The sequence below is a fragment of the Gopherus evgoodei genome, chromosome 16 (assembly GCF_007399415.2).
Source record: "Gopherus evgoodei ecotype Sinaloan lineage chromosome 16, rGopEvg1_v1.p, whole genome shotgun sequence".
NCBI lineage: Eukaryota > Metazoa > Chordata > Testudines > Testudinidae > Gopherus > Gopherus evgoodei.
In genome coordinates, this window is record NC_044337.1 from 14872474 (window position 1) to 14889516 (window position 17043).

A 17043-nucleotide genomic window follows, 5' to 3' on the forward strand; every position below is an offset into this window, starting at 1 on the left:
CATGCTATGTTTGCCGACATGGCAGGGGCTCAAAGCCAAGGGTATGGTGGGATGTGGGCCTCCCTCAGACACTCTCCTGACCCAGCTACTGCTTCCCACATGCTAATATAATCAAGAGCAAAGCTCCTGGCAGGGCCATGGAGGGAGCCCAGGTTTCCCCAGGCCGGAAGAAGGAAGGGGAAGGGACAGGAGCCGTCTGTCTGGCTTCTGGTGCTGGGAGGAAGCTGGGGAGCCTGCCCTGGTGTCAGAAAGGCAGCCAGTTCCTCTGTGTGAGTGTTGTGTACGCTGTCCTGACCAGGCTCCCCCACTCAGTGCCCGGTTCCTGTATCTGGCTCCATCCTGCATGGTGCTAGCAAGGCAGCTGCTAGACTCCTTATAAAGGGAGGCAATGGAGTGAATTCTGTAACGTTAGCTGTTGACCCAGCGTGGGAATTGCCCAGACCAGATGTTGAGGCTGTTCTGTGCTGGTGGAGAGGCCCAGGGGAACAAGAGGACATCGCTTTCCCAGCATCAAGACCTGAGCGCGTTGCAGCGTAGGACTCCGCCTTCGCGCTGGGCAGAAGTGGAGGTACAGGGGAAGGGTTTGCTGTTCTCAGACATGGGCACCTGTGACAGGATGAACAAGCTCCATCTAGGGACGCTCAGACCGGTGTGTAGAACCCTAACACCAGCCGGCTCAGGTGCCCGTCTGAGTGACTATCTCAGGCTACCAGCCTGGAAACCAGGCCCGCAGGGAGAGACGGAGGTGAACAGTGAGCAGTGTGTCTCTGGGTGGCCTTTGAAGAACATCTGTGTCCTCATAGAACCTAGGCCTGTGTCTACTGGAGGAGACCCCAATGACTCCAAAGGACTTTGGATCAGGCCTCTGATGCCCCAGATGAACTTTGGTGCAGCCCTTTTTTTCTCTCTCTCAGGCTGACTGGTGCAAGCTGCTTGGTTCTCGTGCTGTCTTAGTTACCCTGTGACTTGCTGTATCTAGCTCGGTATCTGCCAAGTTGGGAGGTGAACTTTTGGGGAAATGAAGGGTTCCTTTCCCTCAAACTATCCCTCACCCCCCCCCACAATCCTGTCCCAGTAAAGTGATGAGCGAAGGACTGAGAAATGGAGAGAGTGGTGCCGATATGAGAGGATCTCCCCGTGAGGGCATGGCCGGCTTTATGAACAGCGGGGCCCGATTTGAATACCTGGCGGTGAGCTGGAGCTTTGGCGGCACTTCAGCAGCTGGGGGTCTGCTCCGGGTCTTCCGCGGCACTGAAGGACCCCCTGCTGCCAAAATGCCACCGAAGACCCGGAGCAGACTGCCCCCGCCACCAAATGAGTTTAAAAAAATATTAAAAAGGGGCCTGAGGCGCAGGGCCCTCTTAGGCACAGATATGGGGCCCGATTCTGGGGAATCGGGGGAACTGGCTTAAAGCCGGCCCTGCGTGCAGGTGTTGGGAGCCTGTCACTTGGGCCATCTGTGCAAACCTGTGATAAATACCCCCGTGGGGCCTTGCGGGGTGGATTCAGTGACCAACCGGGTCTTTTCCCCTCTGGCTCCTGTGATTTGTCCCCCCTCCATTTGTCTCAAGCTGTTTAGATATTCTTAGCTGAGCTCTGAGCTAGATTTACTAACTCCCATCATGAGTGGGCACCGGGGTGTAAATCTTCCCCGGTGCCTTTCTGACACCGCTGCAGCTAGATGCCTCCCTCCACGTTAATGGAAATGGACATGCTGAAAACAGCCTATGGGTCCGGGGCTCTTCATTGTTTTTTAAAATGGCAGCTGTTAAGAGCCACGTGGAATTGCATCATGCTCCTTGGGGATTTCAATTCTTGATTTATTTTATAAGAAAAATGAAGCCCCGGAGAGGGAAGATCACATTTGCCAGAGTGTCCCTAGCAAAGTTCCTGCCTCTTTTCATGTCCACCATGAATGCAAAACCATCTTACAAGTTAAAACATAACCTGCATCTGGCAACTAATAGGTTTGAAGGGGGTGGCACCGGTTAAATCACTGGCTTTCAGATCTTGGCAGGTAGGTCCCAGGGTGACCAGGAGTTTAGTACTGCCAACCACTGTCAGTGGAGATGGAGAAGATAGGACTGTTCATGTCTATAGATATCTCCATCTCAATAGAGATCCTCAGCATGTAAAACAGCAGAGAGGGACATGTTGACCTAGAACTAAAAGACTGGGTGAAATACCCAAGTTCCAGATACTTTCTCTCCTGTCCACCATGACTGAGTTGGACCCGTTCGTTTTATTGTGTTAATCAGTAAGATCAGATGTTAGAGACAACAGGACTTATTAGGTCATCCTGTCCATATGCTAAGCACTGGGCCTTCTACCCTTTGACTTGAGTCTGTCACACACCCTTGTGCATCTTGGTGTTGAGTCCTGCTGGATGTTGTACGCTCATGTGAAATACATTATAGCTAAACCTGTATCTAAATGTCTACGCCTGTTGGAAACTTCTTTTAATGTCAGTAACTTATCTAAAATGGAATGGGGTAGAGCTCATCTTCCGGGGCTGGGGTGTGGAATGGATATGATCCGAAAGGGAAACTTTCAGCACAGAGAAGACCTATCTATGTGCCCTTTAGAATGAAACTGATTGACCCATTTAGAGATGGTGTTAAATTCGTGTCAGGACTGGACCTGAGACTCTTCTCTGCTTTCTCTTTCAGCTGCCCCTCGGTTTGCAGAACACCCGCAGGACGTGTCTGTGGAGATGGGGAAGAGCATCAGTCTGGCCTGTCACGTTGAGGGACAACCCCCTCCACTGATTTCATGGTCCAGACAGGACGGCAAAGCTGTCACTGCCCAGCCTGGTCTGCTCAGCAATTCCAGCCTTGTTGAGTCTGGTGAACTCTTTATGGAAAGTAAGAGAACCGGGGCCATTTGTGCACGCGTGTACAGGTGTATGCGTAGGCACGAGCCCTTAATGCACATCTGGGTGTGTGCACAGGTGTTGCATGCAAATCTGGATGTGTGTACACACTGCACACGTCTGGGTGTGCGGAGTATTTCTGTGCATTATCTGCCAAAAGATGTGTATACTCTTCTCTTGTGCAGTGTTGCATGTGTGTTGTCACCTTGTGTATACACATAAGCATTTTGGGGGGGAATTGAACTAGATCTTGTGCCGTTGCTTTGTTGTATGAAGAAGTTGATGGGTTTGGCATGTTCTTTGTGTTTGCATCCTTTGGTAATTGCACTCTGCTGTGCGCCGGTGTGTATGCTTTCACAACTAGCTTTGCACGAGCCTGTTTAACCAGTGGCCCTGCTTCTCCATTGCCTTGCACATCGTTTGCAAAGGGAGTGTGAGGCGCCACTGTTCTGGCGTGGTAGCATGGTACACCCTGTACCAGGGCTAACGTCTCCACCCTCTGGCCCACCACAAGCAGGCTGGATGCTTTCCAGGCTTATAAGCATCCGTGCGTTATTTACTAGGTTCCCTCCACCAATTCATCAGTACAGCCTCGTGCGGCGACATACGGGTGGACATAAACTTGATTGTTCTCATTTGCTCATCAGCCTCCTGCCTAATTAAGCCATTGGGCACTGATCTCCCAATGAAGTCCACTCTTCAGGGGAGGACTAGCTAATACCTTAGTGACTAGAGTGCTGGGTCAGACCCCCAGCATGCTGTCACATGCCCACGTCCCACTCACCTTGGACAGGTGTACATGACAGTGCTAGGAGGTGTGGGATTGTTTTTGAGGCGGCCCCACAGTTTGCTGGTGTGGGCTCTTCCCCCTACCAGGGCTCAGAGACCTGGCAGAGCCCCTCTATTGTCTGCTCAGACCTTTCCTCTCCCTCTGCCCAGGTGTGTCACTGGATGACCAAGCTGTCTATGTCTGCGAAGCACAGAATGTATTTGGGAAGATCCAGGCTGAGGCCAAGCTCACGGTCACCGGACATGGTTTACAGTCTTTCTTTTTGACATATTTGTTATTATTAGCCTCGTGCCATTGCTAAAGCAAATTAAAGTCCAGGGCACAGACGCTGACTGTCCCTGTGTCTGTGTCTGTAATGATGGGGATGACTCTTGTTCCCCACCGGTCGCTCCTTTGGAAAATGCAGCTTGAGAATTCCAGTGCCCACTGGCTGGGACTAAAGGGAATGGCCCTTTGATGTTTAGGTTCATGATACTGTATCTAGAGATGAACCTTTCCCCAAATCATGCGGCCAGCCCCCCGCACTCTTGGGCAAGGTGGATAGATTTAGGCTGAACCAAATTCCCAGATCTGATCTTTGAGGGGAAATGAGATCCAGATAGAAACGTTGCGGCTCTGGTCCGTTTCTAGTGGTAATGTGTTGCCATGAGCCCCCATCTGCATACATGGATGTCATCAGCAGGGATTGAACTGGACATTCACAGCACCACAAATACAGGGCTGTGCCACTTGAGTTAAAAGAGTAACTCCTTCTGCTGTGAATAACTGGGCTGTTAGTCACTCGGGCCAGCCATTAGACGGGGACGTGATCACACGTGAAGCCAGTGTATTTGTACACGCATAATAATAATAGATCTGATAGGCTGTAGGATGCAGCCATTAGTGGGTGCAACCATTCACAATTGAGATGTCCGTAGAATAGCTTAGGGGATGACCCAACGGGTTTATACACATGCAGATCCAAAGTTCCCCCCAGCAGAGGGCAGTGAGGAACCTGCATGAGGACAGAATAGCTGCACTAACCTCTGGCCAAACCCTGGGTCTGAGTCTTGGCCCCTGCAGCTGTTCTGGCACGTCGATCCAGCCAGCATGGTGAACCTCGTGCAGTGGTGTGACCAAGAACTGTTTTGCTTTCAGGGGCTGGACAAGGCTCATATTAATGACTTTTCATCCTGGAGGCTAATTTATAAAACATATCAAGAAGCAGAACTGTTGTCCTGGCTTCTTAAAGCCAGTTTGTCTCCACTTAATGTAGCCTTTTCCTTCTCCAGTTGCCCCAGAGATCGCTGTAGGGTCCCCTGTGATCCGTGCCCATGAGGGTCAGCCTGTCTCATTGCCATGCATAATCCTGGCTGGGAAACCTCTTCCAGACCGACGATGGCTAAAGGATGGGCAGCCGGTGAGGTCTTGGTCCTCTGTCTGTTTGATTTGCTGGCCTGGGGGGAAGTGGGGCGGAGTGTGGTGAGTCATGCACAGGTCAGCAAAGTCCTTGTGCTGCTGGAGGCTGGTAGATAAATCTGATTGTTATTGACAGCAGCACAGCGTTTGTTGTGCTGCGTCATGTCACTGTGATCATGTTATTCAGCGGGATGACGGTACAATCAAAGTCAGAGATAGAAAAGATTTGGGAGAATAGCCTGGCCAGCCCCCAGATGTCACCACTCGGACCCCTTCCCTTGGGAGACTGTCATGTGGATCTCGCTGTCAGGAAGCTTTGCCCTAGTGTTCAGCCTAAATTTTTCTCTTTCTTAATTTCCCCCTTTACTATGAGTTATATCCCTCCAGGTTGCACTAAATAACTCCTCTTCCTCCACAGTTACCTCTTCAGAGACTGGGGAGCTGTTGTAATATCTCCCCTATGTCATCACGGAGCCAGTCTCCCCCTGCTGAGTCCTTTCATCTCCCCCCGGTGATTGTCTCTCTTCTCTGAGCTCCCTCCAGTTTGTCATGAGGGGCCAGATCCTTGGCTAGTGCAAACTGCCATAGCTCTGTTGAAGTCAACGGAGTGATGCCAGTTTTTACTAGCTGGGGATCTGACCTTAAACATTTTTTAAAGGCAGAGGGACAAGCATGTGACGCTCATTGAATTGACCATCAATCCTGACTCATGGTGTCTCTCCGTTCCCAGGTCATGCTGGGCAGCCGCCATTCCATACGCACAGATGGAAGTTTCCATATAGACCAGGCCTTCCAGGAGGATGCTGGGAAATACACCTGCGTGGTCACTAACGCCATTGGCTCTCACAGGCAAAATGTGACTCTTGCCATCCATGGTGAGCGGTTTAGATCCGGGCTTCGCACGTTGCCCATCTGTTTGCTCGCTTTGCACACTGTCGTGTCGTGTTGAGGCAGCTGCCGCAGCGGATGTTGAGTGCACACCTCCTCTGCCAGCTTCCTGCAGAGCGCCTACAAAGCCACTGTGCCTTTTGGAAGAGACATGGCTCTTGCCACGGAGCGAAAGCAGCAACGATGCTTTCTCCAGGCGAGAAAAACGTGTGCTGTTGGAGCCAGTTTCCTTAGCAAGCATCAGTCCCCAGGGCAGCACGTTGTTGACAAAGTAATTTAGGAAAATTCCTATTATCTGGCAGCTCTGGGACATCTGTCTGGCCTGCACAAGTGCAATTGGATTCTGGGCAAGTATACTTCAGCTGCATACTAAAACTCCTGGGTGTGCTGACTGAAAGGCACAGACATGGGGGGACATGTAAGCGGGGGTTTCTGAGATGGGTGGAGCTGCCTAGCAGGCAGTGACTTTAAGGCTGGTATTCTCAGAAGGGCCCAGCTAGATATTTTCAAAAACACTCATCTCCCATTTGGTCATGTTGGTCAGAAGAGCTGAGCTGTTTTCAAAAGCTGGCTCTCAGCTAAGTCGCCAGCTTTTCTGAAGGGCTTGGCACAGGCTTTTCAAAAGGACCTGGGCTCCCTTGAAAACCAGGCCATTGGGGTCGCTGCAGGTTGCTGAGCGCGCTTGCAGATCTGGCCCTTAATTAGATGGCTGAGTGGGAGCTGAGATCTCTTGCAGCTGTGGGTGCTGAGCACTTGGAAATCAAGCCCTGAGCACTGGCCCTGCCTCGCTGTTCTCAGTCAGTGGTAAGCAGTAAGGAGGATGCTTCTCTTGCTTACAGTTCTGCCCAGGATTCAGCCTGGACCTGCCCTCTATAGCACCAATGAGGGAGTGGCGGTCACCCTGCCGTGCAATGCCAGCGGAGTTCCCTTCCCCACTGTTACCTGGACAAAGGTAGGGTGGAGGCTCTAATGCTTGGTCAAGGTGTGTGTGTGTGGAGGCCGGGAGGGGGCAGATGGATGATTCTTTCTTGGCAGTATATTGGCAAAGGAATCCCGGCCCGCTGGCTGCTGCAGGGGTGTGTTAGAACACGTCACCCGGCTCACTGCCCGGTGCAGACCGGGACTGACCCGTGTCAGATTGTGGTGAACCCTGAGGTCCCCACTGAGTGCTGAGTTGTGGCTAACACAGTGCCGTTTCCCAGTGCAGACAGGGCCAGAGAGATTGGTCTTAAGGCTGCCCCGTGTATCCGGAATGGGGAGAGTGCTGAGATCCCAGAGCATCCAGGAGTTGTGGAGATGGATGCTCCCAAGGGAATCCAGCGGGAGAAGGGTTAAAAGTACCAATCTAGCTCCTCTTGCCCATGTTTACCTCCCCCTGCCCCCCACCCCTGGCTGGTGACTCAGTTAATTCTGAAGCCCCTGCTGTTTGTTCTTTTCCTTTAAAGGAACTGGAGCTCCTTTCCTCCCGGGGCCCCCACTACCTCATCCCCAGCGACGGGAGCCTCCTGATCCCCCTGCCCTCTGCTGGAGATTCGGGGGTCTACATCTGCACGGCCACCAACCTGGGGGGCTCCACCAGCCGGGAAATCCATCTCTCTGTCAACAGTGAGTCCACTTCTCTGCTTGCTTGGGGAAGACCCAGCCAAGGACGCAGCCTGTTAAAATGCCCCCCTCTACCAGCGAGCCTTGGGCTGACAGCAGAGGGGCCTTGGGACTCACTGAGCCTGTTCCCAGCTCTCTCCCCCTTCCCAAGCCCTCTCAGCCCCGATAGAAAGACAGACACTCTCCTTTTGCAGTGAACATTTCCTTCCCTTCCCTGTTTGCGACTGAGCCTCCAGTTCTTTCTAGGAGTCATCAATAAGTCCTGCCTAGCCCATGGGAGCATCACTGTTCCTGGAGCTCGTACTGCCCCGTGCAGGTGGCTTCCAGAGAACGTGCAGGGGCAGTGTGGTGCAGTGGCTAGGGCACTGCTCTAGGAATCAGAAGATCTGGATTGTATTCCCAGCTCTGCAACTGACTTGTCTGTGTGGCCCTGGGCAAGTCGCTTCACTTCTCTGTGCCTCCTTCTCCCCACTCCGCCCTTTGTCTGCGAGTGTCAGCTGTTTGGGGCAGGGGCTAGTACCCTGGGGCACTGGTCTTGGGTTGGGCAGTAATACAGCTGGCATTTGTCCTGAGCGGCTCTGCATGTGCATAGTGCAGGACTGCAGTGAAGTAGCCCCATGGAAGCCCATCTCCCTGCACCTTTCCCGGGTGCTAAATTCACTGGGTCGGGAAAGGCCTTTAAAACCCGAGAGTTCATCAGCCCGGACGCCAGCCTCACTTTCCTCTCTTTGTCCCACCAACCCAGCTAAGCCTCAGATTAGCAGGAACAGCTCACGTGAATCAACGGGGCCAATAAGAATCTTCGCCGTGGTTGGGCAGGAAACGACACTGCCCTGTGAAGTTCAGGGATCACCATCCCCACTGGTCATATGGACTCAGGAAACCCGGCCACTGCCTCTCACCACAGCAAGGTAAGGAACTGGCTAGAAAGCGTAAAGCTGGGGGAGCCCAATGGGCTCATTGTTCGGAGGTCCCTGAGCTTTATTTATTTCCTTCTTAAGCTCTTGGGACTCTTCGTACACAGAATAGATTTGCAGCTACGGGCCAAACTAACCCCTGCTGTCATTCCACCAGCTTCAGCGGAGTTATGGTGGGAGGCTGAAGTAGAATGGCCCTTTCTGCAAGTCTGTGGAATGCATGTGACGCCCGCTCGGCCCCAGAAGCAATCTGATGTGGCCGAGCGGTCTGACGTTTTTCATGGGAAGGGAACGTTGTCTAGTGGTTAGAGCTGGGGAAGTGGAAGGCAGGAGATCCAGGTTCCATTCCTTGCTTTTACTGTTGGCTCAGCCTGCGGCCTTGGCACATTGCCTCAGTTTCCCTGCCTGGCACAGAGGGGCAGGGGTCCCCTTGTGCATAAAGATGTGCAGTTGGCATTGTTTGATTCATAGTAATGGAGCTTTTGACATCCGTGGGAGATGGTGAAAGCACTAAAGCCATGAGCCCTGTTAACATTCATGGTAGTGCTCAGGGACTGGATACAGTGGCTGGTCCCAGCCAATGGAGCAGGGCCCCAGAGCTGGCGTGTCTCACCAGCTCAGTGTTGTTGTAGCAGGAATGCTTTCCTTGCGGGTTGCTGGGAGCAGCGATTAGACTGTGCCTGGCTGGAGAAATCTGTGACCCCGCAGACTCAGACGCCTCAGGATGAAATCAGCAGTTGGCACAGCCCTTGAGAGGAACCAGAGCAAGTTCTTGGATTCATCCCTAGCAGCCCTTTATCTGAACATCTGTCTGGATGGAACATCTGCTTTCAACCCATGTTAAGCTGAAGTGCACACACCCCTGGAAATATATGGGACTTAAGTTGCACATTGGCTTGTGGTGGGGGAGAGGGCTGCTTTTCATGTCCTGCTCTCCCGTCCGGTCCTTCAGCACATCTGGCTTTTTGTGCATTCTTGGCTGGTGTGGTCATGGTTACTTCTTAAGGTAGCGCAGCAAGGGAGTGATGTTAGCAAAGCTAAAAAAAAAAAAGGCAAGCATGTTTTTGGAATAAGGCAAGACCCGGAAAGATTGAGTGATGTGATCTGAATGTGCTTAACTCCACCTCGGCTAAAGAGGGGATCGGTGCCAAGTGCCTGTTGAAATGTATTTTATTGAGGGTCACTGGTGTACTTGAGACAGATCTACTGCACAGCTAATCCCTGCTAAATGTGTTTTATGGCTCTTAGCAGGGGTTTAATTGATACACAATCATCCTCTGGCCAAACGGCAGTGAAAAGCCTCCTTCACACACACCGTGTGTCACTCCAGCTGCTCGGTGCTGTAGCGCTGCTCTTTCAGTGGTTGGCTCTGTACAAAATGCAGAGGAGGAGGCGTTCTCTGAAGACAAAAGACACTGACACCAAAGGCACTGGCTTACCTGCAAAGTATTTCAATCTTAGGGCCCAATCGGGGGAGCTGAGCATCAAATCGGAGCTCCCACTGACTCCCATGAGAGGTTGAGGGTGCTCAGCACACGACAGGATTTTTGTTGTCCAAGCTAATGCATCCCCTGCTCACGAGACGAGCCGTTGCTTGTGCATGGATCTGGCCCTAAGCCTTGTGAGCCTCTGAAAGCAAACCCAGTGAATGCTTCAGAGGAGGGGGCTCCCCATGCTAGCAAAAGTACAAGGGTTGTGCTGTCCTGGTACCAGGATCTTGCATGGAACATACAAGAGAGTCCTGACCTGGGCATGGTCCTTGCTTTAAACCTTGAATAACTGATGCTCTTGTGCCATCCATGATCCCTGTGTGTCTGCTGCGCTGGAGATTGCCTGGGGTCTGTTTCTGCGAGTACCAGGTGAGCTGAGGCACTAAAATGACAGGATAGAACTATCTGGGCCTTAAAGTGAAAAATAGACAACTTTTGTTTTCCTCCCAGCAACAGCTTGGGGCCCAATTCAGGGCTGATCTAAGTGGGGTCAGCTCCATTGAAATCAGCGGAGTATAATCCTGGCTCCAGCATGGAGTAGGGCCTTTCATTTAAAGGAAATAAATCTGATTGAGGCTGGCAAGCTGCAGAGAATCCTGGGAGATCGGGGGGCCCCAGCATCAGCCTGGCGATCAAAGGAGAAGTCACAGAGTGATGTGCAGAGGAGAGAAGGCTTCAGAGTATCTGGCCACCCGCAGTCTCCTCGGTTTATTGGAGGTGCTTGTAGAAACCCCCCTGAACCTCTCGTGATCTTCAGTGTATTTATCCTCTCGGCACTCCTATGCTGTCCCCATTGGGTAGATGGGAAACCGCGGCCCAGAGAGGAGAAGTGCCTTGCCTGAGGTCACCCAGGGAATCTAGCAGAACAGGGATTTGAACCCTAGTGCCGTAACCACTGGACCATCATTCTTCTCCTGACTCCGTCCAGTGGCTGTCTCTGATGAGTGGTATAGCTGTTCAGTCCCCTATGGTAAACTGGCAGTTGGTCCTGGACCAAACCCTTGCATTCTAAACCCTCCCCTGCACCCTCCAACTTCTCCAGCGTCTGACCTGGATCACGATCCCATTTTCGTGGGCCAAACCAAAGTCCTGACTCCGAACATCATAACTTGGGCCCATTGCTACAGACATGCAGCTGATTCCTTTTATCAGCGGACATTTATCATTGCATTTGTGTTGGGGAATCTTTGCGTAGGCCGGTGCCTTTCTCCAGGGGTAGGAGCAATGTCTGTGTGTGTGGGAGGGGATGCTGAAGTGTGGGTTAGTGTCAGAGCAAGAGAATCTGCATATGAGAAAAAAATCCAGTGATGGGGACTTCAGTGAGGAAACTTCCTGCCAAAGTCTCTCCTCTCGCCAGCCTGTGGTCTTGGGAGCTGCCAGCTTGACTGGTTATTCTGGGGCTGGAATAGTCACGTACCACTCACACTGAAATGTTTCCCTGGTGGTCAGGTATCTGGAGGACTGCCACCACCACACACATTTCCTGCTGAGTCCTGCATGAGGGGGTGGGCGGACCTCCCATCTCTCTCTTCCACCTCTCCCCAGCTCAAAACACTGGGTAATATCTTGATTCTTGGGAAGTGATCTTCCCAGGAAATAATTCCTTGGAGTTATATTGGTGATGACTTACAGCACTTTGGCCTGACCGTGGTAACATACTGGAAGTAGGAGGTAAATTGCTTTTCTTTTCACTGCTCCATAGCAAACACTAATAGTTTATTGTTTTTCACCTTCCATTAAGTTAATATTAATGTACTAAATTCATCCCTACTGTATTTCCATTTACTTCAATGGAGCAATGTCTGGGATGAATTTGGTGCAAGAGCTTACACGCTGTGTCAGCTGACATTGAAATGCAGCTGCCTCTGGGGTGGAAAGTGGCATCTGTTTAACAGCACACAACAACGCCATGCAGCAACTGGGCTTTGCATCATTTTTCTCATATGCAGAGTGCTTTGCAAAACCTGGAATTAAGTGCAGCAGATGTGTAGGGAGAGCAGCCGTTTGGGGCCCAGTAATAACTTTTATCTGTGGCAGGATGTGGGTTTAAAGGCAATTTCTGTTAACGCGGGTTAACGTCGGAGGGCCAAATTCATCCTTCAGTGAAGTCAATGGAGCTGACTCGGGTCACACCAGGAGCCAAGATTTTTTACCACCAGTGTGAGGAAGAGCCTGTCTAGAGAGAAATTGGAACTTGCTGTCCAGCGTGAGTCACTTTCCTATCACATTTAACCCTCAGAAGTAGGAATCTCTGTTAAAACTGTCTTTGCATCCTGACTGGCTGAGGGCTCCTTAAATGCTGAGTCGTTGGTCCGTGGTCCTGGGGTTAATAACAGGGAACGTGACGCCCTGCCTTATCGTTTGTTACATTGATCTTTATCCCCCACCTAAATAGCTACCATTGCTGCGCGGAAGGAACCTTGATTTAACATCTCCCAGTGGAGCTTTTCCCCTCTTCATTCTTGTCTAAGTTCCTTTGACTGCTTCCAGTCCCCCACCCGCACCCCTGTGACCCTTTCCCCTTGGCTCTGCTTGCTGCCTGGGGACAGGCGCCTCTCATCGCTCGCTGGTTTGATGGATGGGAGCACACAGCAGGGAGTCTGTGGACATGGGCTGTGGTGATGTCACATCTGCAGGATCCCCGACAAAGGCAGGGTCGCAGCTGGAGGGGAGGCTGTGGTCAGCTCCAGCTGCAGTAGCCGATCTCTGGGGGCAGCTCAGCCACGCTCAGGAATGACCTCCTGGCCACCGGCAGCTCTTTCTGACACTGTCTCCTTCTTCTACCTCAGCTTGAGCTCTCCTCCTTCATCTGGAGGAGCTCAGCAGAGGGCCTTCCATATGTTGAGCCATGCATGGAAGCATCTCATCCCCGGAGAATGTTCCCCAGTCTTTGGTCATTTGGTGCATTGTGTATCTGGACTGTGGTGTCTGTCTGGCTGTGGCAGGTTCAAGGACTTGGCCTATGCTCCTCTCTTGTGTCCCCTGCATAAGGATTCAGGGTAACTGCAGTGGAGTGATGGCGGCAGGCTCTGATCCGGATATCACTGGGGTAGAATGTGACTCTGGGGCAGAAGGAGCGAGGGGTGCAGCAAAGGAGGATCCTGCAGGGATGCCGTAGGAAGAGCCACGTTTGGAGGGCAAGGTTAGGCTGAGGGTGGTGATTTGGGGTTGGCTCCAGGCCGGGGGGTATATATGGCCTCTGGAGGTTGGCTGTCTTCAGCGTGGGAAGGGCTCCTCTGCTTCTCCCGGACAACTGACGCATGCACGCTATTCCCTGTCATTTTACGGGCATCTCCCTTTGAGGCACAACATCTGACTGCTAAGCGAGCTGTAAGGAGACCCAGGCAGAGAAGGAGCCGTGTGCTGTTCTCTCAGCTCTCGAGGGTTTTCCTTTAGGGTATCACCCTGGTTGGTCTGTTCTCTTCTGTTCTAGGTACAGCATCCTCCCTTCAGGCTCCCTCCGATTGGCTGAGCCCAGGGTGACTGACAACGGCCTTTATACCTGCACGGCAGTGAACCCAGCCGGGAACTCCTCACTGAGCTACCGCCTGGAAGTCCAAGGTACCTGTTCCTGCAGAGCTCTGTCTGCATGTCCCTGGGGCGGATAAGCTGCTGGTGGAGCGCTGAGGTCATTAAGTGTGTATGTGAGGGTGTGTGTGGGTGTAGGGGGGTTGCATTGGAACAGCAGGGTCACGTCCTGCTGTGCTCTAGGGACTCAAAATGCCCAGCAAGGAGCAGGAGCCCTTTGCAGGATGATGGTGTTCCACTACAGGCAGCACTTGGATCTGTCCATTTCATCTCCCAGCTTACAAGGGAGTTGGTGTGGTGCCCCTCACCGTAGCATTTGGGCATTAAGGGGAACAGGCAGCAATGTTCTGGGGTGAAAGGAGGGGACTCGATTTATGCTGGGCCAGTGATTTGGGGTCTGGGGGAGCCTCCTAGGGCGGCTACTCTTGCTATCTGGTTCACATCCCAGGAAGTGTCACTGTTATGCCCAGGCTGGATCCTCTGCATTAGTCTTGGTGTGTTTGCTGTTGGGTCTTTCCCATCTGGGTATTTTGTGACTGCTCACACTGAACACAGGGGCCTGTATCCAGGTCCCCTCTGCTCAAAGAATAGCATCCCTGGTCTCTGGGACTCTTGGTTGGAACAAGGAGTGGAAAAGGCTGAGCTGGGAAATGGCTGGGTTCCTGGGAAGGTTTGGTTGGCAACGCTTCAGGGCCCGCGAGAGTGGGCCGGGCGTGGCTTGCTGAAAGCCTGTGTCCGGATGTGAGGTCCACTGGCAGCAGCACGGGGCATGTCCCAGCCACACTGCCTGCCCGAGCTTGGGCACTTGAAATTGATCATAAGGTCACGTGTTCAGAGAGGTTCCAGGACGTGGCCAACTAATTTCCCAGTGTAAACGGACCCTAGTATCCTAAGAGGGCAACCCACTCGGGGCCAGAGCCAACACCCATTGAGACCAGCAGCAGCCTTTCCTTATGTTGTGCTTAGCACTGCCCAGATCACTACTGTGTGTCAGGACAGCCTCGAGCCAGCAGACGGGATGTAGACTTCCTACCAGACCGGCCTGGTATTGAACTTTATACTCAGCGCGGCTACATGAGGCTCGGACGGGACCCTGTATGCAGACAGCTGCTAAGACACATATCCTGCTGCTGGCCCAGAAGCCCTGCAGGCATTTAACCTAAAGGGATGGCTGTGTTACTGAGTTAGAAATGCAGGAGCCGCTAAAGTCATTAAGGAGCCGACATCTGCTGTTCCAACACTGTCCTGGCTGGATGTACATGTTCATTTCACCGTGGTCATCAGATCTCTTCCTCTTCCTTTGGCCCAATCAGAGTCCATAAACTGGGCTCCCCCAAATGGTGCCCAGGGCTTGAATCTACCTCACCTACATGGGGCTGAATGGATAGCTCTCCTGCTCTGCCAGACACCATGTGGCCTGTGAAGGTGTGAAGCCCTCCCATAGTTGGATGGAGGGTCCCCTTGCCCGCTTGCTCTGGGAGAACAGCCCAAGGTGCTTCATGCCGAGGAGGCGGAGCTCTGAGATGGGTTTCTATGAACTGTTCATCCGTTACAGTGAGGGGCTGGTTAGAGCCGGGTTTAATGCAGGCGAGGTGCCCTGTGTTACTGTCTCTGCTTTAAAAATAGCTTGAGGCTGAATGGTTTATGAATGTGCATAAACACTCTGCATGTTCAGCCAAGCAGCAGCACGTCTCGACTAGGGACATGTGATCCACACTGCTGCAGCGGCATGGACTGGGCCGAGACGATGGCGTGGCTGTGTTTGTAAAGGAGGGGTGGTTCCGATGGGCAAATACAATGATAGACATGGTCTGTGGCTGTTGGGCTCCAGGGATCTAGTGCAGGAGGCTGCACTGCTCTGAGCGGGTTCTAGGAATAATTTCCCACCATCTCCAAGAGCTTTGTGAACATGGACAGATGGAGCCCTGCAATCCCATTGTGAAGTGGGTCCCTGGAAATCCCTCATTTTACAAAGGGGGAAACTGAGGCATGCAACAGTTAACAGCTCTTGCCCAAAGTCCCACAGCGAGGCTAGAGCCCTGGTCGGCTGGTTCTCCTTCTCACTAGTAAACCTACTTTACCCCTGGAATAACTGTTTTGTTGGCTGGTGTCTCTCACAAAGTGGTGAGGCCAGTTGAGTCCACGTCCATGCCTATGTGCTGATCTCGTCCGTTGCCTGTAAAGCCAGCCATAATGGCTCACCTGGCCAGGGCCCCACTTTTCATAGAGTAACGTCTTTGGGGGCCATTAGACCCAACGATTTAGGCAGGGAAGCCCTGCCCTTTCTGTTTCAGCACAGTAGATGCCTTTGTCAGTGTGTGAGAGCAAATCCACATTCTCTCTCCCCCCTCCAGTACATGTCCCCAGTCTGGAATGACGCTCTGTCTTCATGGCAAAAACTTTGCTCAAAGGGGAGCTAGTTTTGCCCAGAATGTCAACTCTGAACCTGTATGGGGCAAAAAAATACATAGCTAGGGCTGCCACGAAGCGGACACTGGGCTGTGACGACTCCTCTCGTGACAGAACAGTGTAGTGATGGTCAGAGCAGAGAACAAGGGCTCAGGACTCCTGGGTTCTATCCCTGGCTTTGCCACTGAATCCCCAAGAGACCTTGGGCATATCACTTTACCTCTCCCTGCCTCAGTTTCACCCTCTGTACAATGGGGCTCGTGACACTAACGCCCCCCTGAGTCTGAGATCTTTGGCTCAGAGGAGATTCCAAGAGCCATTTACGCCACCTCTCAGCTTGGCGCTGTCCTTTCTTTATGCCCTCTTTATTTCAGTGCCTCCTCGAGTTCAGCCGGGCCCCAAGGTTCTGAAGGTGCTAGTGGGTCACACGCTGGACCTGCCATGCGTGGCTCATGGCGATCCAGTCCCCAAGCTCAGATGGTCCAAGGACAGCAGCCCGCTGAGGGTGGGCGACCAGGATTTCCTGGAGGGGCCCAATGGGACGATCAACATCCTGGACGTGCGGGTCTCCGATTCGGGGCGGTACCGGTGCACTGCAGCCAGCAGCGCTGGAGAAGACACCATTGAGTTTGTGGTGGAGGTGCTGGGTGAGTGCTGAATCCTAGGCTCTTTCTCTTTCACGGGGCTCCCTGAGGTAACGTGCTGCTAGGTGATAGGTGCCATGAACGGGGGACCTCCACAGTTAAGGGAAGGAGTTGCTATGGCTTGAGCTGTGGAGTCAGGCTCTGTAGCTGGGGCTGTAACAGGAACAGACTCGTGTTCTCTGGATCGGGCACAGAGCAGGACTGACAGCACGCACTGGCCAGGAAGTTACTCAGGAGCAAGCTACAGCTTGGGGTTAAAGGTGCAGGGCCTGGCCAGGGAGGAGAGTTAAGTGAGATTAAGGTTAAATGAGGCCTGGGTCCTTCCAAATTGCAAGGTTCCCTTCCTCTCCCTTGCCACGTGGGTGGAAGGTCCGATACTGCCACATGCCGCCAGCAGGTCTTTGTGCTGTACCCTCTTCTGTGACAGAGTGAGCAGAGCGCCTGTCTCAGCTCAGGAGGGTGGGAGGTGTCCTTGGAGACCCTCCAGAACCTGGTGCCCCAAGGA

General features: G+C 52.7%; 1 protein-coding gene across 5 annotated transcripts in view; it reads left to right on the plus strand.

The window, feature by feature from the left end:
• The window catches only part of HMCN2 (hemicentin 2), a 117529-nt gene that overhangs the window by 27682 nt on the left and 72804 nt on the right, over positions 1-17043 (plus strand). For all 5 annotated transcript variants that reach the window (XM_030535297.1, XM_030535298.1, XM_030535300.1 and 2 more), the window contains 9 exons: positions 2670-2864; positions 3812-3907; positions 4934-5061; positions 5791-5935; positions 6788-6900; positions 7394-7553; positions 8296-8461; positions 13391-13518; positions 16269-16541. In XM_030535297.1, the coding sequence (XP_030391157.1) occupies positions 2670-2864; positions 3812-3907; positions 4934-5061; positions 5791-5935; positions 6788-6900; positions 7394-7553; positions 8296-8461; positions 13391-13518; positions 16269-16541 (1404 nt within the window). The remainder of the gene's footprint in view (positions 1-2669; positions 2865-3811; positions 3908-4933; positions 5062-5790; positions 5936-6787; positions 6901-7393; positions 7554-8295; positions 8462-13390; positions 13519-16268; positions 16542-17043) is intronic.